The following is a 22,133-nucleotide window of genomic DNA, read 5'->3' as shown; positions in this document are numbered from 1 at the left end:
TACTCGGAAGAAGCAACCACGATTAATGATGGATTGGTCGATTGATATTCAACAGCCTTAGGGCCCAGGGTATCGCACTTGGTGGCCTACCCGATACTCCGGCCCAAATACACCGCAGGTTCGTCCTGTGCCACCGTGCGACCCAAATACACCCAGGTCGGTATCGACATCACCAACTAGATGGTGGAGATTGGAGTTTTTACACGGAGCAAAGCTTGCCAGGTCACCAGTACGGCTGATTCAGCCCCGCGGGCTTCGCCTTTAGACCCCCGCCGAACTTGGTAATTGGACTGTCATAAACGCGCCACGAAGTTAATACGCCTGTTAGACTTCGTTCCTTTGCGAGGAAGGGCCAGTCCATAGTGAAGACATATACGGTTCAGGGAGCCGATACAAGCGAACCAGTTTGAGGCAAGCCAGCCTTTGCTGGGTGTTCAGGACTCTTCGCTGAGTGAACAGCGTACGTTCGTTGCCCAGCGGTTGAGATCTCGAGGACTTATCATCCATCATATCTTCCATCTCCTCCAATAATATAAAGATACCAGGACGTTGCCCGCTTTTTGGTGGAACCAGGTCCCCGAGTACTGGAAGTCATCCTGCAGATCAGGTTGGCGATGGTTACGCCCAAAAGCCACGCGTTGCACAGGACTAGACCTCATGCCATCCCCACTCCCCAGCAAGCAGGTGTCAGCAGCCCTTGATGCTACTTTGCCGTCAGTACTGTTGGCCTTGGTATACCCGCTTCTCGGTGTATATTGCAGAACGTCCATCAGGTTAAGCTTCAGCCAGGTAACTGTGAGGCGACCATATCCCCGGAGTATAAGACTACAGCCACCATAATTAGTCTCGCGCCATGCAAGCCATTTCAACCAAATCCGGTCCACGACATTGGCTCGTTAGCCGCGACTGCTTGGCTGCTCTTCGACATCGAAATCAGCCTCCGTAATATCGGACTCCAACAGAGACGTCTTAACTTGTCTGCGGTAAGATTTCATTGCACACGGGACGTGGTTGGCCCTTGACGCTGTGGTTAACCTTGCAGTTGGATGTTTATCCAAAAAGGGCTTGTTTTGTTAGACGCCGAGAATGAACGATACACGCAGTCGGCGCCGTTGGTGGACTCAAGACGAAGACCATATCCTTCATGAAGAAGTCAAGCATCAGTGTAAGTATTAGCCTGGGCCTTCTTGGGACCGACTTTACTTACAATAATTTCTATAGCAGAGCACGGAGGCCATCAAGGTCCTAGGAACTGGAGTGCCATCGCGGAGAAACTACCGGGAAGGTCGAATAAAGACTGCCGCAAGCGTTGGACCAAGATCAGTCTGAGCAGCCGAAAAGGGACCTGGAGTGGCGCCGAGGATCATCTCCTGCGCAAAGCCGTGGGCAAGTTTGGCTTCCAGTGGGTTCCTCGCACGATCTTGCATGATCTTTCAGCTGAGCAGAGCTAGATGGACCAAGGTAGCAGGAATGGTTGGCAGCCGCCACCCTGATCGTAAGTGTCCCAACCCGTGTCGCGAGAAAGCACCTAACTCTGACGTAGAATGCGCAAAGCGGTGGCATCACTCACTCGATCCCAACGTCAAGCGCGGGCCTTGGGCGTCGGATGAGGACAGCTCCTTGATCAACGCTGTTCAGAGAATTGGTCGTGACTGGAAAGAGATCGGACGAGAGCTGTTTCCCAACCGGTCAACAACTGACATCAAGAACCGGTAAGCATATCGATCATTGCGCTGTTTGACCATGAGATGCTGACTGGCCGTAGCTATGTGATATTGAGCCGGCGACAGGAACTCTTCTCGGCCGGCCAGGACAGTTGTTCGGCCATCAATATCAGCAAGGATTCGCCGTCGCTTACGGATAGCAAGTCTTCCAGCCCAAGAGATGCGATCGATGCGTCCCTCGCAACTCCGTGCGAGTCGGACTTCTTTCACCTGACGCCGGATGCCCTCAACATGGCGCGCCCGACCGTCATACCTCCATATACTTCCCTCTCCTGTTCGTATGCCGCAAATGTTCCATTCGATGATCCTAGTACTGTTATCCCATGGGACGTATCAGACTGGGCATCACTTGACAGACAGTACCTTCTCACCCCTGATCCATCAGAGCGGGGAAGTTGCGACCCGAGGCTTCTTACCAATAGTACAACCTCCGACACAACACCACCGCTACCCGAAAGTTCAGGGCAGAGCACCCTTGTCCTCGAAGGCCTCCCACCGGAGACGGTAAACCTGGTGATCGACACGTTGCTTCGGACGAACTCGAAGTTTGGCATGCGGTTGTACAACACCGGATCATGAGATACTATTGGATAGGGCGAATATACTCCACAGGTAGAGGTCCAGACACTAGGTAGACAAAACACTCGGCGACTCCGATTGAGCGATATGATGTAATAGCGACAATGGGATTCATCAGGTTGTCGTTCTCTTGTTGTTCCTGTTTCACGGTGTACCTCTGCCTATAATAGCACGCGGTAAGATCAAATGAAGCGTTCGCCTGTCTGGCTAGAACCCTGGCGATCACAAAGCAGCCTTACGGTTCGCAAAGAGGTGAAGATACCAAGTTCGGGACCGAGTTAGATGATTCTTGACCCAGGCCTGGCCCTCTTCGTGCCTTCCGTTTGTGATAAATACTGGTCGGACCCTCGGGGAAGGAAGGCGCGATGGCCTGGCAAACACAGCCAGCCCTGGGCTGTGCTAATTCCACCAGCTGTCTGGTGTCGCTATGCTTCGCCCAAACATGTTCACTCTCTTCCTTGCGGTAGCTCATGGCGTAGGGAGTGCACACTAGTCAATAACCACAATTGAACGAGTCATTCCTGAAGCTGGAGGATTGTCAAGGTAGATAAAATAAAGCAGGATAAGGTACAGATTTCTTCTGGCCGCGCATTTGACCCAAATTCGGCGCGAATAAACAGCAGGCAGATACATCGACAAGAAGACCACAGACGACGTCTGCTACCACAGTATGCCGCCAAGGGGCAGGTATCAAATTCTATCATTGCGAGCAAGTCGGGGCCGCGGAACGTTAATTCCCTCTTCCAGTTAGGGCCGGGGAACGCTCGTCTACTTCCTATTGGGGTAGTATACCCTTTCCCCGGACAGCAGAAACCCCTCACCAAGACTGATTATAAGACGAGATTGCCAACGGAGTGCTCTAAAGCAAACTGATTTTGCGCAAGCGAGACGTACAGTCAAAATGTCGAACACTGCGACCGAAACCGATGTACCCACGGTCCACGAGGGACTCACACTCCGTGCGTACGGGGGAGAGTTGACCAATCTCAAGAAGCTGCAGCCGTTCTCGAAAGACACCCCGATCGAAGAGCTGCAGAAGAGATACCACGAGGATGGGGTTCTCTGGGTAAGTGCCATGACCCCCTTCCTCGACAACTGACTAATTGAAATCCATGGTAGATCAAAGGCCTAATCAACCGCGACATTGTGAACACGTGCCGAAGAAACTACCTAACCTTCATGAACCGGGACTCTGAGCTACTGAAGCCAGACACCAATCACGAAGAGGGCATCTTCTCCGGCAACGACTGGAGGAACTACATCCTTCCCGGGGGAACAAGGCTTGCGATGGGACTCGAAGACGACGGGGCGTTTGCCGAGAATGCAGTTGAGAGCCATGTTGCGCCGTTCTATTTAGAATGCAAGCGCCAGATCTCGAAGCCGATTGAGGACTTTGTCGGTAGGCTTTGCGGATTCGAAGAGCCGTGGTGTTTGCCGCGCTCGCTGCTGCGCTGCTCGGTTCCTGGCGCTGAGTCTACGCCTGTTCATTACGATCAGATTTTTCTTAGGGCTGGGCCGCCGACTAGTATCACCGGGTGGGTGCCCATTGGTGATATTGAGCTTGATGGTGGCGGCTTGATTTATCTTCATGGGTCGCAGGATATTGGTAGGAAGTATGAGGAGGATTTTTCTCGGCTTAATGCGACTCTGAGTGACGCTGAGAAGATCTCCGCGGTCAATAGGAACATGAACAAGGGAGGTTGGCTTGATAGGAACTCCGCTCAATTTGGAAAGCACTGGGGTCGCGACTGGCTCGTGGTAGGCTGATTTAATGTCCTGCGAACTGCAGTCGATAGACTAATGTGTACATGCAGGGCGCATACGAGGCAGGCGACGTCGTACTGCACAACCCTTTTATGGTCCATGCTGGAGCCATGAATGAGTCGAAAACCGGTCGCATTCGAGTTTCCACCGATCTCCGGTTTGTGGACAAGTCCCAGCCGTTCGATGAGAGGTGGACCATTGCTGCTTACAGCGACGAGGACCCCAATCTAGCACGCAAGTTTGTGAAGAAAGCAAAGACTTAAGAATTCTATGCGGACTGTGGACCTCGTTGTACCTATGCATTGCATTATTCAATCATACTTCTCTTTTTCTGGTTCTCAACTATAGCTCCCAGTGACATGTAAAAAGCGATGACCTGCTGGCCTCAAAAATAGCGCGTAGTTTGCCAATTACGAAGTTAGGACGATTCCACGAGCATCTTCGTACCTAGAGCTTGGCACTGGTTTAAAACATTCGTACCGGACTGTAAGATTCGATCGACGAGGCCCGGATTGCCTGTCCCTAGCCATGTCGGACAGAGTTCCGACCGTCGATATGGGTAACGAGGGGGGCACAGACTTGGATGGTTGCGAGCAGATGGATTCTATCGAGGCCTAGCGCCCTACCCCAAGATCGATCTCCGGCGACCTGAAAAGGAAATCCGGGAAGCGAAAATGCGGGGAAGAGATCTGGGGATATGGCGCGGGGGTACTTATACCAAGTAGGCGAGGTAAACAAACCGTCAGGAATTCATGTATAAATACTCTTCCCCTTTTCTTGAAGCTACTCATCATATCGAACTGCCACTATGGACGAAAAGCAAGAGCACCTCGGTGCCGCATCCCATCACGAGGAAATCGTTGTAGATGTTCCTGTTAAGGATTCGACTGGATTGCAGATGCCGACGAGCTTGAGTACGCTGTCCTCGGATGAGTATGAGAACCTTGGACGCAAGGCCACCTTCAAGATGGACATTGTTGTCTTCCCCCCTTTGATGTTGATGTATATCCTCAACTACCTCGACAGAAACAACATTGCCGCGGCGAAGCTCGCCAATATCCAGGAGGACTTGGATCTTTCGGAAACGGAGTTTCAAAGTTGCATCTCAATTCTGTATGCTGGGTATAGTACGTTGTCGCTTATACCTCAACCAATACCGGATGCTGACGATCAAAGTTATCATGCAGGTTCCCTCTAACATGCTTCTCGGGAAACTGAAGTGGCCCGCCGCATACATTTGTGCAGCGATGGGAGTCTGGGGTGTCATCTCTGCGGCGCAGGCAGCTGTTAGCAGCTTTGCTGGGCTCATGATTGCTCGCTTCATGGTGGGATTTGTCGAAGCTGTCTTCTTCCCCGGCGCGCTTTATTACCTGTCCATGTTCTATAGCCGCAAGCAGTATGCCTTCCGTGCGGCACTCTTCTATTCCGGATCCCAGCTTGGAAATGCTATCGGGGGCTTGTTTGCGATTGGCATCTTGAAGCTCGATGGTCGTCATGGACTGTCGGGATGGAGATGGGTGAGTTCTCAATAGCCGCGTATCCCCTCGATGTGTCTATGCTGACCCGATCGTAGTTATTTCTCGTCGAGGGTGTTCTGACCATCGGGCTCGCCATAACCTTTGCCCTGATACTCCCCAACTCGCTCAATGGAGTGCCCCGAATGACGGACCTCGAGCGAGAATGGATTACCTGGAACTACCAACAAGACCAGGGGCAGCAAGACGACCGGAACGAGATCAGCGCAACGCAGGGTCTGGTCCTGGCCCTTCGTGATCCGAAGACCTGGCTACTCTTGGCGACTGTGTACGCGGTCTTCATCTCTGCTGGGGTCACGAATCTGTTCCAGCCGGTCGTCGCAACGCTGGGATACTCGCGGACGATCACTTATGCCTTGAGCGCCCCGCCCTTCATCCTCTGTTGCTTCGCCATGATGGCAACCGGCTATAGCTCGGACAGAATCGGGGAACGCTACTACCACATCGTCTTGCCACTGGGCTTGACGATAGTGGCGAATGTGATCGCTGTGGCGACCTTGAATACAGCCGCCCGGTACACGGCCATGATGCTGATGCCCGCTTCCTTCTATTCGGCGACCACCGTTTTGTACTCGTGGATGTCGGGTACCCTCAGTCAACCGGCCCTAAAGCGAGCAGCAGCCATTGCGATCATCATCTCCGCCTGCAACACCACGAACGTGTGGACGCCGTACCTCTACAACGGAGCTCCACGGTACCTGGCGGCATTTGCGGTCAACCTCGCCGCAGCCGTGTTAGCAATTGTGATGGCCACTGTAAACCGCATCTACCTCCTCCGACAGAATAGGAAGCTCGACCGCGGAGAAGATACAGGACGGAGTGGGCCGACGTTGGCTCAGCGGGCGAGTGGTCACAGATACATTGTGTAGTTGGAATCGGGGGTGCAGCTCATGCTGAAGAGTTATATGATAATGGGACCAGCCTGGAAGATGGCTTAAACCACGGTCGCGGACAGCGGATCCAATGATAGTAGTCTCGAGAGGAAGATTCTATCTTCCTAGTGTTGCTACTTCCGCACTCAATGAAGCTGTATCGAACCCTACCCCCCATGGGTCACCATAATTCGTGAATAGGTCATCGAAGGCTGACATTGTCGGCGGAGTAGGAACCACGAAAGAGCCAGTAGCGCCAGCTATCGGACCGAAAAGGCTGAATCCAAAGGTCAGCCCCTGTAATTCCTTGAGGATCTCAAGGTATCGCTGTCCGATCAGGTCACCCTCAACGCCGACCGGGAACTGAGCGAGGGCGTTGTCGGCCAGTTCCCTAACAGTCGACGATTCCGGCCAAAAGCAACAGTGCATGTACAAAGTACCGATCGCAGCGAATTGCGCATAGTTGACGAACCAAAAGACCCTCGAAAAGAGACCGTGATCGTACAGATATCGACATTCGTTCACCACCATCTTTGCGGCTTCGACTGATCGGTCCGCACACCGTCGAAACCACGCATTGAGCTCAGTAGGAATCCGGACGTTCGTTCGGATGGCGTAGAGTGAGAACGGACGGTAAAGAAGCAGACTGGTGTGGGCAAACGTGAGTTTCAAGGTGCACATCTGCCGTTGGATCATGGTCGACATGGCGCACGGTGGAAGGGAAGTGTAGTTCAAGTAGGCCGGCAGACCCTTTTGCCAAGACTCCAGTTCTTCCTGTAGTTTCAGCGAGATTGCCTGCAGGCTGGAGAGGCTGTGATTTTGCTTCCGAGGACTGTAGACCTCGCGCAAGATCGTCCCTAGGGTCTGAGCGAGTCTGGCGTAGTGGATGAGAGCTGCTGCCGTGCAAAACGATCCGTCACCCGAGTCACGGACCTGGTACCTGGTCAACGAAATATCGTCGTCATTCAGTAGCGCGCATTCTTCCTGATCGATATCATCGTCGTGAAGGGCGCACGGGCGACCGAAAATGCTGCTGAGGATCCGATCATAGGTGTAGATCGTCCAAAAGACGCGCTTTCGGTACTCGTACTCGACGTAGTTGTTCGGTTGAACGGTCGAAAGGCGATGTAGCCCCAAAGCCTGGGCTTGCCGGACAATAACACCAAACGAAGACCAGGCGTCGTGCATTCGCGAGTGGTTGAGAAGATAATGAATCATCAGGAGCCGCGCTTGGAGCAAACTGAGGGTCACCTTGGTCGACCCTCTTTCAACTTCCTGTCGCGCCATGTCGAATAATTGGAGGCTATTAGTAACTGTCAGTGGTGATTTTCGATCGGCAGAGACGGCATACCTCGCAGTAAACCCACAGAATGCGTTTTCCACCTTGGAGTAATGCGATCCCATGCCGAGGACCATGTATGTGAGGGTGAGATCATCGGGGTTGAGACCATCGTTGCCCTCGGGACTGTAGAGTCTTTCATATAGTAACCGGAAGGTGGGTTCATGGACAAAGCGAGAAGTTGTGAGGCCAAATTCGAAGTAATCTCGGACCAGGGTGTCGGCAATGGGTTTTGGAGGCAGAATGCCCGGTCGCTTTGCTGGGATGGGGAGTGGATAGTCGGAGAAGTCTAGGGACATGGACGGTAGAGCAGCGAGTCGGTCCTTGACGGTCTGCAGAAAGGCGAACCCCGAAGCGCTGCCATGGTAGTGGCCGTACTGATCCTCCTTGGGCAGCTCGTCGAGCGATGGATTCAGGTCTTCCGGCGACTCTTGCTGCTGTCTCGCAGTAGCAGAGCTGGGCTCTTGATCGAAATGGGAAGCAGTGGGCATGTACTCGCAGGCCGTGCCCTGCTGTTGGCATCGCACGCAGGGGCTGTGGCCGGAGCATCTCGTCTTCTTTCTAAATAAGGTTAGTCACCCCATTTCCAAAAATATCTTAACGAAGCAGGAAAACGCACTCTCGGCAGGTGATACAGGCATTTCTTGTCTTGGTGCGAGTGAAGCTGCTCCGCCGAGCTCGTTTCGATGGCCGACCCCTCGGACTTGGGTGAAAGGGGCTGTGGTATGGGACAATCCTCAGGGAGGAGCTCTCTCCAGCCATCTTGAAGCCGATCGTAGATGAGAGATTATCCGCGGGCGATGGCGGGGGAAAGATGGAGAAGGAGATGGAGAAGAAAGTGCGGGGGAAGGAGCGGAGAGAAGGCCGAGGACACTGACGCAATCTGGCAAAACACTTTTCCAAAAAGGAAGGAGCTATGGGCAAAGCGATTATCCTTGCACCAGTGGATATCTTCTCATCTGGCAGGCACCTTCTTTCCATCATTTGTCAATGAGAGATCAAGTTTCACAAGTCTGCTGGCTGTCTGTTCCCCTTGGGTCCGGCTTTCAAGATTTCCCTCATTGGCAAGATGTGTACAATGTCCAATACTGAGCCCTAGCTTAATGGGATAAGCATATGGCCGCGAGAAGTATTGAGCTTCTGGGCTGTGGAGACATCGCGGGGCCACCCCCTGCCACCCCCCGCAATCTTGCACCCCCAGAAGGTCCCTGGTCCGGGGAAACGAACTGCGACCTTTCATCCGGTCATCACCTAGGCTTAACCTATACCCGTCGAGACTCCCCAGGGGGCTATAAAAGCCGAGGTCTGCATTGATTGAGTTGTACCTGTTTCTGTAGACTGCCTCGTCAATTCCCATAATATGAAACTGGCAGCTGCAGCCCTACTGGGCCTTTTCGCTGGCGTCCAAGCCCTGGCTACTCCACAAGGTCACCTCACTGTCTCTACAACCAGCGGTCGGGTGACTGGTTTCACCAATTCGACAGCCCCAGACGTTGCCCAATGGCTTGGTGTGCCCTTCGCCGAGCCTCCTGTCGACATTCTCCGGTTTCTTCCACCTGTACGGAAGCAGGATCGTGGAGATGTGGTTACCAAGGCATATAAGCCTGCATGCATGCAGCAAACTAGCTCATCACCGACGTTGTATACCGAGTATCTTCATGAGTTTCTAATCAATGGCGGGCAGAGTGAGGACTGCCTGTACCTCAATGTCTATGCTCCGCTGAATCCGACCGAGAAGAAGCTGCCGGTTTTCATCTATGTGCATGGAGGCGGCTATACCAGTGGCGGGACCAACTCTCTGTACAAGATCCCCGACAAATGGGTGCAGAGTACCCAGAGCCATATTGTTGTTACGATCGCGTAGGTTCCAATTGGTGTCAAAGGCTCGAGAAGACTAATAGGACCAGATATCGCGTCAATGTCTTCGGACAGCCGAATGCCAAAGGGCAGTACCTCAACGTCGGTTTGTTGGATCAGCGTCTCGCGTTCGTACCCTCCTAGACCAGCTCTTGCTTTCGAAAAGCTAATCAATATAAACGATAGGGTGGAATGGTGTCGCGATAATATCGCCAGGTTCAAGTAAATACCGTCTCCCCGCTGACAGTTGTCAGGTCTAACCCCTGATCCTAGTGGCGACCCGTCTCGGATGGTCCTCTGGGGCCAGTCCGCAGGAGCTGGCTCGGTCGGACTCTACTCCTATGCTTACCCGTTCAACCCAATCGTGAGCGGACTCATCGCTGACTCAGGCGGTGCGAACATTATCGCGACACCTTTCGACTATACGCACAGCAACTTCACCTACCTTGCGGAGCTTGCTGGATGCGGTGACCTTGATGCCGCCGATGAGCTTCGATGCATGCAGAAGGTGAACGCTTCGACCCTGGCTCAGCTTGTGTCGAAAACCTCGAGCATTTCCTTCTCTCCAGTTGCCGACAATGTTACTCGATTCGCCAATGTGACGGAGCGGGCGCAGGCTGGTCTTTTGGCCAATCTGGTGAGTCCACTTGAGGGGAGACATGAGCCGGCCGACTAACTGGTCTCCAGCCCATGATCACCGGTAACAATGCCAATGAAGGAGCTTCCTTTGGTACCTTCAACGCCAGTGGCATGACTCGCGAGAACTACGAGATCGGGCTGTCGGCCATCACCTGCCCTGTGGCCAGCGAAGTCAGGTACGATATCAAAAGTCAAGGCAGTGGCCTCGAGAACTGATGGTACTGCAGAAACCGCCTTGAAAATGGATTCACGACGTACCGATATCTTTATTCGGGGAACTTCAGCAACATCTCGCCACTGCCGTGGGTTGGGGCGGCTCACAGCGGTACGTTGCCGGCACCGAAATATATACTTGTCCCCTTTCTGACCGTTACAGCTGAACTGCCACTCATCTTCAACACCCATTGGGAATACCGAGGTAATTCGACACAGTACGAGTATGAAGTTGGTTTCGCGATGCAGGGTGAGTCCCTTTCCTATAATTTGGGCGCTGATGCTGACCGAACAGACCTCTGGCTCTCGTTCGCTCGAAACTCCTCAATCGACCCAACCAACCGATACGGATTCACCTGGCCAAAGGATCAATTGAATAGCAAAACGATGGCTGTATTTGCAGCAAATGGGACAATCAACCAGCTGGGGAGTGGCGCGGATCTGGTCGACTGGGAATGTACCTAGCACCTGCCGTCCTCGACAGTCGAGATCGGAATCCGGGATACTTCTCATCGGACATCTGCACGCTAGACGTAGAACAGAAAGAAATGCAGAATGTAATCTCCGATCGCTTCATTTGTCGTTGTAGAGTTTGGTTGCGCCCGGCCCGGTGGCACCACCCCAGACCCCGACGTCACTCAACGGTGGTACTCGACGCAGGGGCTCAGCAGACTGTCCGACTTACATTCCTCCCCTATCTACTCCGTACTGCTAATCTGATCTGCCAGTGTCAAGTGAGATCCACATTCTTGGCTGCAGCGCCAAGACGCCTTGACAGGCATGTGGGCGCTCCATTGACTGTGAGTGGCTGCTGCATTTAGCTTCTTTGTTGTGCTGAGGGCCCCCCCATCCATCCTTTCTCCCGTCCCATTCCACCTCCAGCTCTTTCTCCTCGCGTGCCCACGATGACGCGCTCGGCTGCTGCTTGGGCGTTTGCTGTCCGCTGGCGATGGTATTTCTGCGTTGCGCCTGCTGTGACGCTGCTTTGGATGCTCTATCTGCTCTCCAGTTCGAGTCAGCATAGTCCGAGAATCGTTGCGCAGTCACAGTCGCATTCTTTGTCTGACAACGCAAACACGACGTCAAGTCCCTCGCCTCCTGTGTTTCCTGGAGCAGGCAACTCAACCCTTGGCGTGAGTCTCCGCGCTCTCCCATTGATCCGTTGTCAAAACACTGACCATGACTGCTGTGTGATAGTTTGAAGCAATCCTCGCCCTCTCCCCCTTCCCCTCCTGGCGCACAACCGGCCTCCAAGCAGCTGCGCACCTCACCGGCCTCGACATCCAGATCCCCCCGCAGCCTCCAATCAACCCCGAGCTCGTCGATGCCTTTGCCAGTCTAGGCCCCGAGGACGCCCGACACCCCAATCACGGGTCAGCTCTCGCGTGGGTGGCGCATCTTGACCTCATCAAATATGTCGTTCAGTCGGATTTTGAAACGGCTTTGATTGTCGAGGATGATGTTGATTGGGATATCTCGATCAAGGAGCAGATGGTCGGTGTTGCGGAGGCTGTGCGGACCTTGACGAAGATAAAGTCAACGGACAAGGATGTGGAACTCGCGCCGTATGGTCGTTCCTGGGATGTCCTTTGGGTCGGACTTTGTGCGGAGACTTGGGATCATGATTTTGAGACGGTCTTTATCGACGATGAGACGGTGATCTCGGCGGAGCAGTATATTGGGCTCGGTAAAGCGCCCATGGATCGCATGCCTGAGGGACGGCGCGCAGTCTTTTATTCTGGGGCCCCTATATGTACCTTCGCCTATGCTTTGACTAAAGCTGGTGCTCGGAATGTGCTGCTGGATGTTGGAGCGGGTAAAGACGAGGCATTCGATATCTCGTTGATGAACGGCTGCAGGGAGCGCAACCTGATCTGCATTTCTGTCCTGCCTGAACTCTTCCGACATTATATTCCGTCAGAAAAAGTCGGTGGGTCGAGTCTTGTGAATGCAAAGGGCGACGATTCAAACACGACAATAGAAGAGGAAATGGGGCATACGGAGAATATCCTCGAGAGCGCGAGATGCCACGCTCTATGGGGGAAGCCGTGCCTCTCATGAATTGGATAGAATGTACATCATGTAACTACGAATGTAATGAACCGAACCTACAACTGGTAAAGATGAATTATTGGTTCTGAGAGCTTAACGATCCTGAACTAAATACACTGACGACCCCCTTGAAAATCCCTGCTAACCCCAACCTTCCTCTAGCTCTGAACAGCCCTCTGCTGCTTCAAATTCCTCGCAACAACATCCAACCCAACCCACCCCTTCATCGCCCCATCTAAAGACCCAATGGGAAAGCACGTGGCAGTCAAAGCTTTCAGCGATAAACTGCCGCGCCCAGATCCAATACGCGGGTCGCCGCTTGCTGAGGTCCCGCACCACCTCCTTCGCCCACTCCATCGCGTCGTTGTCGTCGTTGACATCCTCGTTGATCATTGACCGTTCGACCTCTGTCTTGGCGACGTTGTAGAGTGAATTCGGTGGGAGAGTTGGGTGCGGTGCGTTATCGTGGAATGTTGATGAGCAGGGCGCCTTCGGCGTGGGTCGATTTCATCAGGAGCGGGAGGAAAGCTCGAGTGACCGTAATGAGGGACCAGACGCTGAGCTCGAACAGATCGCGGGCTTTTTGGATCTCAATGTTCATCAGCGGCATCGAGTATCCACCTCCGGCATTGTTGATCAAGGCGTCGAGTGAGCCCTCGGTTAGCTTCGTGACTTCGGAAACGCACGCTTCGATGGAGTCGTCCGAGAGAGTGTCGAGGAGGACGGTTTCGATCCCGGCAGCTACGGATTGTTTCAGCTTGGCTGGGTTTTTGGCTGATGCAAAAACGCGCCATCCCGCTTTGTGGAACTGGAGAGCGAGAGCTGCTCCGAGACTGCCATCGGAGCATCCGGTGATGAGGATAGTACGCTTGAAAAACGTCTTATGTGGCGGAGGAGTATACAAATTGATCACGAAGAAGCGCAGAGGAAGGATGAGGGAGAATTCCAGGGGTGGAGCTAAGCAAAGGTTTCATATTGCACAAGAGAAGAATACGAACAACAACAACATAAGCAACGGTCGAAGCTCAAGCTGCCCCAGCTCCTCCGAACAAAGAGAGAGCGCCAAGGTAAAATGCGGAGTGGTACCCCAGTCAGCCCACGAGTTCCAATGCCGACCTTGTACACCTGAACAAAAGCCGGCATATGGCATTGCCGTGATAAGAGCCGATACAGCCGCTCCTGGCTCCTGGCTCCTGGCTAACGGAGTGGTTCTATCGGATTAAATTAGCACACTACCTAAGCGCATAAACCACAATGCCCCTCAACGACACCCCAGATATTATACTGCTATGTTGAATAGCATCCAAAAAGCGGGAGTCAAAAAGGCACCGACAGGGCCATATGGTGCCGCTGACCTGATGGTACTCGACGGCCGCAATACCTCGTGTTTTAGATGGCCTGCAGAACAAAGACCCAAGCTGGGTCCCGCAGGGGATCTCCGAGTCGTAGAACAATATACATTCCTCAAAGATCTCCATTGCATTGTCTGCTTGGCAAGGCTACAGATTAGGAGAGGAGTGCGGCCACTCGAATAATCACCGTGGTGGAGCTGTTTTTTGCCTCAACATCCCGGGCAATGCGCGGAAGACGGGGTATAATAGCCAATATCACTCTCGATGGTCGGAAGAACAATGAATTGCCGGAGATATTTGGCAGGTTGATCAACCCAGAATCCTAAGCTTTGCAAGATGTAAATGAAGGAGAAGGTGAGACGCTTGTTGAGAGTGCCAATGTACATATGAGCTTGGCAGCGTCGATTAGGGCTTTCTCCGCCGCACCACCAAGAACTAGAAGCATCGAGAGGGGGTAATGCACTGCGGGAACGGGACCATTCCGTGCCCCCTTGCCAAGCTGCATCATTTGCAAGAGCATAAAATCTGTTGGCGCTGGAATATCTGCATAAATCCCCACTTTACCATAACCGAGGCTCTCCGTTGCCCCTCACTAACCACGACTTCAATCTCCGACCGTTCCAGGGATGAGACGGGAACAATGGCTCCAACACCAGGATTGCTACACGTAACGTCGAGGATTCGCTCGCCGCCAAAGATCACCTCAGAGGCATTCAACGCCTGGTATGAAAACGAGCACATGCCCGATGTCCTAAAGACTTCTGCCGTCGACACTGCGTACCGGTACCATGCTGCTGCCGAAGGATCGTGGCCATTCCTCTCTTTGTACCCTGTAAACGACATCCAGTTTTTCTGGAGCCAGGAGTATGCCGATGTACCGGTGAAGAGTGATGCATTACCCGGCCCGACGCACTTTTGCTATGACTTTGCCCACTTTTGTATTCGGGGGTATACCACGGTCGGCGAGATGGAGGATCCCGATATGCCTGCTGGTACGCTAAGGAATAGTTTAAGATCATGATCGCAACTGACTTGCTCGATATAGGGCCATCGTTCCATCTGTTGGTTGTGGAGTTTGATCCACCGACCGCGGCCACCGAGTCCCCGGAGGCTGTCCTGGAATGGCTGACTAGTATCTATCCTCGCCGTGGCTCACAGCGAGTGCGGCTTTATAAGTTCTGCACAGTTCTCTTCCAGGAGGAGGAATCGGGACCTATGCCCAGTTACATGGCCCTGGTGAGTTGGCTCTGCTCTGCAACGTTCACTGGCTGACAAGATCTATAGCTCGAACTTAACGGCGATAAGAATGTTAACAATGCGGTCATCAGGGAGCTCCAGACGGCAGCAACGGTTGTTGGATGGGAGCTTAAGAAGTCATTTCCATGATGATACGCATGTTACGACCGGCTGTTCCACTTTGTCGTTGTTGAAAGACGCAGGTGTATATGGCACGAATAGTATCTCTCTCGATCGCATAGCGTAGAGGCCATACAGACATGTCATAGTTTCAATCCCAGCCTACCCCGCTATATTGTCCATTCCCCAGAGTAAGCACTAAGCCGAAAGTGTGGATAGTCTGCGAGATTCCATCCGATTCTTCTCCAACGCCTGTTCAGCCGCACCATTCAACACAACCACTTTGCATCAGCCAGTGCGCCAAGAACAGAGCAACTAAGTCTCCGACGCCGAGGAACCTTCCACCTAAGTTTCATGGCGACCGTACGAACCCTGTCGCACGATGACTACACGGTCGGATGGATCTGTGCCCTGCCCCTCGAGATGGCCGCCGCCCAGGCCTTCCTGGACGAAATCCACGATGACCTTCCCGTGCAGGTGAACGACCACAACGCATACACGCTTGGAAGTATCGGGAAGCATAATGTTGTGATTGCTTGTCTACCGTATGGCGAGTACGGTATTGCGCCTGCCACAGCCGTAGCCACGCAGCTGTTGTCCAGCTTTCCGTCGATCAAACTGGGATTGATGGTTGGGTTAGGAGGCGGCGTACCCAGTGAAGAAGCGGATATTCGACTAGGTGATGTTGTCGTTAGCAAGCCGACCAACATCCACGGAGGCGTGATCCAGTATGACTTGGGCAAGGCGCTGACGGGGGGCGAGTTCCAGCGGACGGGGATGCTCAATAGGCCACCGCAGATTCTGCTTACGGCCATGTCGAAATTGCAGGCTAATCACCTTATTGGGCGTAAGAGGTTCGTGGGGCTTTTGGCGGAGCTGGAGGACAAGCTCTCGGACCAAGCACGTACCTTTGCCCGGCCAAATTTGCTGGACCACTTGTACGCCGCTGATTATGACCATGTGCCGACCGGGTTGAGCGCGAAGCCCTGCGATGCCTGTTCCACCGACAGAGTTGTTCCTCGCACCCATCGCAGCAACAATGAGCCGGTTGTGCACTATGGCCTGATTGCCTCAGCGGACCAAGTGGTGCGAGACAGCCGGCTACGGGATAGGCTCGCACAAGAGCTGGGGGTCTATTGCGTCGAAATGGAAGCTGCAGGATTGATGAACAACTACCCTTGTCTGGTGATTCGCGGTGTCTGTGACTATGCGGATTCCCATAAGAACAAGGACTGGCAGGGCTATGCAGCAGCCACCGCCGCCGCGTATGCCAAAGAGCTGCTGCTGGCCACGTCTGTGAGCCATGTCGACCACATTCGTACAGTACGGGATACACTTTCTTCGGGTGCGTGAACCCTCTCATTAACCAAGACGAGCCAGGTGGATCCTAACAAATATCAGACCTGCTGAGAGCCGCCAGCCCGTTGAGAGCTGCTAGTCCGTCCCCTCGACCGTCACGATCAACTACCCCGGTCGCGATCGACCACAGTGACCTTGACGGCGTCTATCTAGGGACAATCAGAGGGGCGGAGATTATTCCACGACTGATCCAGAACCCTGAGTACTGGCGATCGGAAATCAACACCTTGCTAACTCAGCTACTGGCGATCCATCCCCAGTGGTGGGTCGAGGCCAGACCAAAGACCGCGGAGATGATGAATGCCTTCTTTGCTCGTCATAGACTCAGTTTCAGAGTTAATATAATCCAGAGAAAGACGCCACGGCCCACTTACTCGGGCCACAACCGGCAGTATCTGAACAGTTTGTTCCATCATAACATGGGATGGATTAACGGTTGGGAAAATGCAGGCGTGCCGGAAATCAACATGGGCATTCTGAATCTTTGGGCGATTCTCGAGTTCTTGGATAGAGATAATGAATGATCACTCCAAGACATATATAATATCGACAATATACCATACAAATGCGATATAACGACCCGTAGATGTAGTGCTTCACAAATGAGAAATGGCCGCCTTGAAAACATTATCCGGATCCATCTCAGCCTTCAAGCGCTTAAGCAATGACCGATTTCCTCCGAAGGTGTCTGCGAGGTCAACATCCTCCCCTCGCATGAACGACAAATACTCAACAGGCATGATTTTGTCCGGGGTCTGTTCGTCGAAGTGTCTCTAAATTCCTCTCCCCATGCCAAGGCTGACTCCAGCAACTCCTCATCGTCGACGATAGTGTTGATCTCGAATGTAAAATGCGGCTCTCTGGCTGTAAAGACCGACTCGGGATTGGGGTGCGCTAAGGGCGAGCAGGCTCGAAGCTCATGCATGTCGAACAGGATATGGGGATCCGGTGGCATTCGCTTCGTGAAGTCAGCGATGACCTCAGCGACTTCATCCGTTATACCTCTCATACTGACTGTCCACATGCGTCGGGTGCATTTGGCGAAGTGCTGATCTGCTGCTTCGAGCCAGCCCTTGGATGTGGTCTCCTGAACTGTGCTGGCCAGGAGTGGAGCAAGGCTTGAGATCTTGTTTAGCCATTCGTAACCTTGCCTAGGATCTAAGAATGACCAAACAAAGAGAACAGTGAACGTCGGGGTGGGCGCATTGAGCACCCCTTGCTGGACGCTTAGGGCTGGGGGAAGGCCTTGGGCAGCCGAAGCCCTTAACCCCTGGTTGTACTGGGGGATGACAGCCCCGAGATCGTCTGAGTTGAACATAATCATTCCAGCCAGGGTCTGGACGTTCATTTAGCGGGTAGGCTTCTTGGATCAACATAGCTGATCGACTTTATAAACCCGAATAGTAAGCTCGACAAGGACTCCGAACGCGCCGCCCGCACCGCGAATTGCCTTGAGCAGTTTGTCATCAGCTTCGACTAGTTCACCATGGGCATTGACCACATTTGCCCCGACAATCTGGTCAACACCAAGGCCAAACTGCGTACTGTAGGCGCCGTACCCCCCATACATAGCCCACCCCACATACCCCACGGCTGGAACAGATCCGACCGGGGTCCCTGTTCCTGGAGGTTCGAGATCACGTCTCCAATTAGGATGCCGCCCCCTATGGTAGCAGTCGAGTCGTTCTCGTTGATGTGGACGTGCTTGATGAGTCGCATGTCCAACGCGACCGTGTGGTTTTTCATCGAGCGCCCATGCATGTCGTGTCCGCCACTGCGGACAGTGAAGGCAATTTTATTTTCCGCTAGGAAGCGTACGGTGAATCCCACGTCTTCTATAGTGGCTGGTCGAAGTATCGCAAGTGGAACAATCTCTGGGTAGACATAGATCGCCCGGATATTGTCGAACTCGCGCGAGGACGGGGTGAGGACAGTGATGCCCGGGTGCTGCGAGGCAAAGTCGAGTACTGCTCGTAGTTGCTCACCACCTTCTGTCATTTTTGAATTGGATCTCTGGGATCTGAAAATTCATGGCGGAACTCAAACCCGAATCTTGGAATATCCACCTACGTGTATTATGTAGTCCCATCCCCTGGCGGTGTTGCTTACGCCAGCCAAGTATCCGCAGCGCACCATCTATACGAACAAAGATGCCAACTGGAAATCATTGCGGAGGTGGTGACCTCGTATTCATCGCCCAGAGCTTGTCTTACTCTGGTCTATCTGCACAATTACCACGAGGCTGAAAGCCGACTTGTTACAGTTGCTGATCTGTCGGCCTGCCTTGCAAATGATCTCATCTCACCCCGGGTGCTCGTTTATGTAGGTCGTCGAATTGTTTTGCTTGATGAGTGGGTAGTTATGGCCATTCGAAGAAGACGTCCATACCTATAGTCATGCTTATGTTAGCAGAGTCCGTGTTTACCCAATCGAGCTGGCCTTGTATACCCATGTAATCGAGGTGAAATCGCAGTCTATATTCAACGCAGGACCAATCAGCATAAGAACACGCAGATGTGTTAACCTAGTTACAGTTAAGTGGTTTACGGCTCCTTTGCAATCAAGTTAAGACAAGTCTCACTGTGGGTTCACTTAATATGTAACCGCTGTCGAAGCCAAGCAACTATTCAGATACCCTCGCCTCTCGCGTCAGGCTGATCATGGTACTACTGGCTGGCTGTAAGTTGATACCCAGAGGGCGGCATTGAAAGATATCTCTGTAAGATACGAAACACTGTTGAGCACTTGGATGGACATTCCTCTGAGGTCTTTACCTACGTGAGGGCAAAGGCGGATTCTGTCACAGCGACAGCACATCAAACCAACTATGCTCCAGTTTGAATGAAGCTGTACCACTGGTTAGGTGTCCGAAAGCTATCCACGTTCCTAGAGGGGGTTGTACGTTGGTTTGGACGTACAGAGATATAAGAACGCTGCAGTGCCGTTACTCGTGAACTGTCGTCAAGGAGGCAAATTTGGTACCACGATCTCGTCCGAAACAGCATTACTGGCCCCCCAAAACATCTTTAGGCACGCAAAGCTGGGATAGTAAGGTACGATCCCTTGCACGATGGGTCCGTATATCAGGCGGGGCAAAGCTGCCCGCATCCCGCAGTCTTCGATTGTGATGGCGGGAGATGTCGGCCATGCGCTCCGAGCTTCTGGAGGGCTAGTCGATCCACGGTTGTTATGCGGGAGTGGTGGCACTTAGACTTGCGTACCTTTCTCCACAGTTTAAGAGTGGCGATACGATCTCTGCAGTGGCAATGGTGGCCTTGAGCTTCTACTGGCAGCCCGACCGGTATACATCCATGGATCGTGGTCCGGAATCCAAATTTTTTGCAATGCGCACGTTTTTCTTTCGGTAGCCACTCGGATCTCCATCGGTCAGGGGTAGTGAGATAAATTTAATAAGAGACATCGCAGCCGTATCTGCCATGTCAGGACGTAGCTCTCCGCAACGGACCTTCAGGAACTGTCACCATGATGTCCGCTCATGACGACTCGAGCATCCCAACAACATTCGTTCCTGAACGAAAACATGCCACAAAAGAGGTGTCATCGTCAGCGGAGTCTGTGACTTCCACTTCAACCTCAGAGCCGTACTGCATCACCAGCACTCGTCGAAAGATCTTCATCATGGGTATGACGAGCCTCGCCATGATCATCACCATGATCCCGACCAACATCGTCCTACCTGTCCTTCCTATCCTCCAGGACAAGTATAATGTCACGACAACACAGATGAACCTGCTTATCACCGTTTTCTCGATCTTCCAAGGCATCACCCCAGCCATGATGTCTGCGCTGTCCGATCTCCAAGGGCGGCGGATGGCGTGGATGTTCACGCTGATGATCTACACCGCGGCCAATATCGGACTCGCTTTACAGAACAGCTATGTGGCACTGATCGTTCTCCGATGTCTGCAGAGTATCGGAAGCAGCTGCGCGATTCCGTTTGGCTTCGCGGTCGCAGCGGATATCTCGTCTCCTGCGGAACGAGGTAAATTCATAGGCCCGTTGCAGGGATGCGTTATGGCAGCGTTTGCATTCGGACCTGTTATCGGAGGACTTTTGGAGCCCAGCTTAGGATGGAGAAGCATCTTCTGGTTCCTCGCCATTGGAAGCGGTACAGCTCTGCTTGCATACTTCGTCGTTATTCCAGAAACAGCTCGCAACATTGTCGGGAATGGTTCGATCGAGCCAAAGGGCTGGTGGAGGCGTCCGATGATGGAGAATATTCAACGACGCTTGAAATCGAACTCGAAACAGGCGGACACAGAAGATACGTCTTCGAAGCCTGAACAGGAACGAATCACCGTGGCCCAAATCCTTAGAGCCTTTACCATACTTGCCGAGAAGGACGCCCTGATTCTCGTCATCTTCACCAGTCTGTTCTACTCGGGCGTCACATCCATGTGGGCAACCACTGGAAGCCATTTCAGCACTTTGTACGGGCTCAGTACGCTCGAGGTTGGCTTCTCTTTCCTGTACGTGTATTTTCTACACCTAAGTCTGTCCACCGCTAATCATGTTGGAATCACAGACCATACGGAATCGCCGGCGGCATCGGTTCGATCATCGGCGGCAAATTGGTTGATCTTAACTACCGACGCATCCAGAAACAACAGTACCAGAGTCTCAAGTCGGAATCAATGCCTGAACACTCTATTGACTTTCCTTACGAGGTTGCAAGACTCCAAGTTGCGATTCCCTTCGCGCTCCTTGCGGCACTGTCCCTCATCACGTACGGTTGGATGGTGGAAACAGGCCAGTCCCTCGCGGTTGCATTGACTCTGCAGGCACTGATCGGTCTGGGCGGAAACCCATTGTTGGGAACCATCTATACTTTGCTCATCGATCTCTATCCAGCCCAGGCTGTGGCCACTCAGGGGGCCGCTGATCTGGTGAGATGTTGGCTCGGTGCTATTGCGGCTGCGGTCATCGACTATATGCTCTCTGGCATTGGTTGGGGTTGGTCGTTTACAATTCTTGGGTTGTTGATGATGCTGTCCATGCCGGCACTGGGTCTTGTATATGTCCGTGGCCCGAAGTGGCGGAAGGCAAGCGAGGCCAGCAGTTCAACAGAGAAATAAGTACTATATATCTCGATATATACCCAATAACATACAACCGCTTATCCGATATTATACAGAAGCCCTTGTCAATGCTAATTGTAATGTACATAGGATCGAGGTCACAAGCGAGTTTATATGTGTATCACATACGGTTAAAACAAGCCATATGTTCAGCGTAGGGACTCGGCGTATGCAAAGGCCTAGTTAACCACACGGTGCATCGGACTCCGGCAAAAGCTTTACCTTGTATTCATTTCCTGTCATGGCTTGTTTGTAAAGGAGTAATCCCTCACAGACCGAGGCTGATCCAATTGTCTTGGCTAGGCCTTAGATATCCACTGCCGCGTCATTATCTTAAGAGGTTCTCATTGATTATTATCACATACTACACTAAGCTATTGTTTCAGACGTCTG

General features: G+C 52.8%; 11 protein-coding genes across 11 annotated transcripts; 8 read left to right on the top strand and 3 right to left on the bottom strand.

Moving 5' to 3' along the window:
* Positions 1-1,086: 1,086 nt before the first annotated feature.
* Positions 1,087-2,303, top strand: BDW74DRAFT_188857 (uncharacterized protein; the record flags this gene model as incomplete). The annotated part of the gene is made up of 5 exons (XM_073731828.1): positions 1,087-1,165; positions 1,222-1,402; positions 1,452-1,495; positions 1,544-1,712; positions 1,766-2,303. The coding sequence occupies 5 exons, from the start codon at positions 1,087-1,089 to the stop codon at positions 2,301-2,303; spliced, it is 1,011 nt and encodes a 336-aa protein (XP_073578552.1).
* A 901-nt stretch (positions 2,304-3,204) lies between these two features.
* BDW74DRAFT_183311 (phytanoyl-CoA dioxygenase family protein) lies at positions 3,205-4,330 on the top strand (the record flags this gene model as incomplete). The annotated part of the gene is made up of 3 exons (XM_073730491.1): positions 3,205-3,369; positions 3,423-4,061; positions 4,118-4,330. 3 exons carry the CDS (start codon positions 3,205-3,207, stop codon positions 4,328-4,330), a joined length of 1,017 nt encoding a protein of 338 aa, XP_073578551.1.
* A 635-nt stretch (positions 4,331-4,965) lies between these two features.
* Positions 4,966-6,685, top strand: BDW74DRAFT_188855 (uncharacterized protein; the record flags this gene model as incomplete). The annotated part of the gene is made up of 3 exons (XM_073731827.1): positions 4,966-5,194; positions 5,244-5,584; positions 5,641-6,685. The coding sequence occupies 3 exons, from the start codon at positions 4,966-4,968 to the stop codon at positions 6,469-6,471; spliced, it is 1,401 nt and encodes a 466-aa protein (XP_073578550.1). The 3' UTR covers positions 6,472-6,685.
* BDW74DRAFT_183309 (Zn(II)2Cys6 transcription factor) lies at positions 6,592-8,575 on the bottom strand (the record flags this gene model as incomplete). The annotated part of the gene is made up of 3 exons (XM_073730490.1): positions 6,592-7,777; positions 7,826-8,374; positions 8,433-8,575. The coding sequence occupies 3 exons, from the start codon at positions 8,573-8,575 to the stop codon at positions 6,592-6,594; spliced, it is 1,878 nt and encodes a 625-aa protein (XP_073578549.1).
* A 598-nt stretch (positions 8,576-9,173) lies between these two features.
* Positions 9,174-10,987, top strand: BDW74DRAFT_183308 (uncharacterized protein; the record flags this gene model as incomplete). Its single annotated transcript, XM_073730489.1, has 8 exons — positions 9,174-9,673; positions 9,721-9,798; positions 9,857-9,892; positions 9,944-10,307; positions 10,358-10,485; positions 10,537-10,634; positions 10,686-10,772; positions 10,818-10,987. 8 exons carry the CDS (start codon positions 9,174-9,176, stop codon positions 10,985-10,987), a joined length of 1,461 nt encoding a protein of 486 aa, XP_073578548.1.
* Positions 10,988-11,226: 239 nt separating this feature from the next.
* On the top strand, positions 11,227-12,583 carry BDW74DRAFT_188848 (uncharacterized protein; the record flags this gene model as incomplete). Its single annotated transcript, XM_073731826.1, has 2 exons — positions 11,227-11,655; positions 11,720-12,583. The coding sequence occupies exons 1-2, from the start codon at positions 11,428-11,430 to the stop codon at positions 12,581-12,583; spliced, it is 1,092 nt and encodes a 363-aa protein (XP_073578547.1). The 5' UTR covers positions 11,227-11,427.
* Positions 12,584-13,034: 451 nt separating this feature from the next.
* BDW74DRAFT_183306 (uncharacterized protein) lies at positions 13,035-14,431 on the bottom strand (the record flags this gene model as incomplete). The annotated part of the gene is made up of 2 exons (XM_073730488.1): positions 13,035-13,531; positions 14,311-14,431. The coding sequence occupies 2 exons, from the start codon at positions 14,429-14,431 to the stop codon at positions 13,035-13,037; spliced, it is 618 nt and encodes a 205-aa protein (XP_073578546.1).
* Positions 14,432-14,566: 135 nt separating this feature from the next.
* BDW74DRAFT_183305 (uncharacterized protein) lies at positions 14,567-15,312 on the top strand (the record flags this gene model as incomplete). The annotated part of the gene is made up of 3 exons (XM_073730487.1): positions 14,567-14,918; positions 14,972-15,162; positions 15,211-15,312. 3 exons carry the CDS (start codon positions 14,567-14,569, stop codon positions 15,310-15,312), a joined length of 645 nt encoding a protein of 214 aa, XP_073578545.1.
* Positions 15,313-15,705: 393 nt separating this feature from the next.
* BDW74DRAFT_183304 (uncharacterized protein) lies at positions 15,706-17,165 on the top strand (the record flags this gene model as incomplete). Its single annotated transcript, XM_073730486.1, has 2 exons — positions 15,706-16,627; positions 16,684-17,165. The coding sequence occupies 2 exons, from the start codon at positions 15,706-15,708 to the stop codon at positions 17,163-17,165; spliced, it is 1,404 nt and encodes a 467-aa protein (XP_073578544.1).
* A 72-nt stretch (positions 17,166-17,237) lies between these two features.
* On the bottom strand, positions 17,238-18,639 carry BDW74DRAFT_171223 (FAD-binding oxidoreductase; the record flags this gene model as incomplete). The annotated part of the gene is made up of 4 exons (XM_073727277.1): positions 17,238-17,412; positions 17,445-17,977; positions 18,029-18,185; positions 18,251-18,639. 4 exons carry the CDS (start codon positions 18,637-18,639, stop codon positions 17,238-17,240), a joined length of 1,254 nt encoding a protein of 417 aa, XP_073578543.1.
* A 1,543-nt stretch (positions 18,640-20,182) lies between these two features.
* On the top strand, positions 20,183-21,737 carry BDW74DRAFT_171222 (uncharacterized protein; the record flags this gene model as incomplete). Its single annotated transcript, XM_073727276.1, has 3 exons — positions 20,183-20,204; positions 20,240-21,131; positions 21,188-21,737. The coding sequence occupies 3 exons, from the start codon at positions 20,183-20,185 to the stop codon at positions 21,735-21,737; spliced, it is 1,464 nt and encodes a 487-aa protein (XP_073578542.1).
* Positions 21,738-22,133: the final 396 nt, after the last annotated feature.

This window comes from Aspergillus multicolor (assembly GCF_047715735.1).
Source record: "Aspergillus multicolor strain CBS 133.54 unplaced genomic scaffold BDW74scaffold_44, whole genome shotgun sequence".
Classification (NCBI taxonomy): domain Eukaryota; kingdom Fungi; phylum Ascomycota; class Eurotiomycetes; order Eurotiales; family Aspergillaceae; genus Aspergillus; species Aspergillus multicolor.
This window is presented reverse-complemented; position numbering and strand designations above follow the sequence as displayed.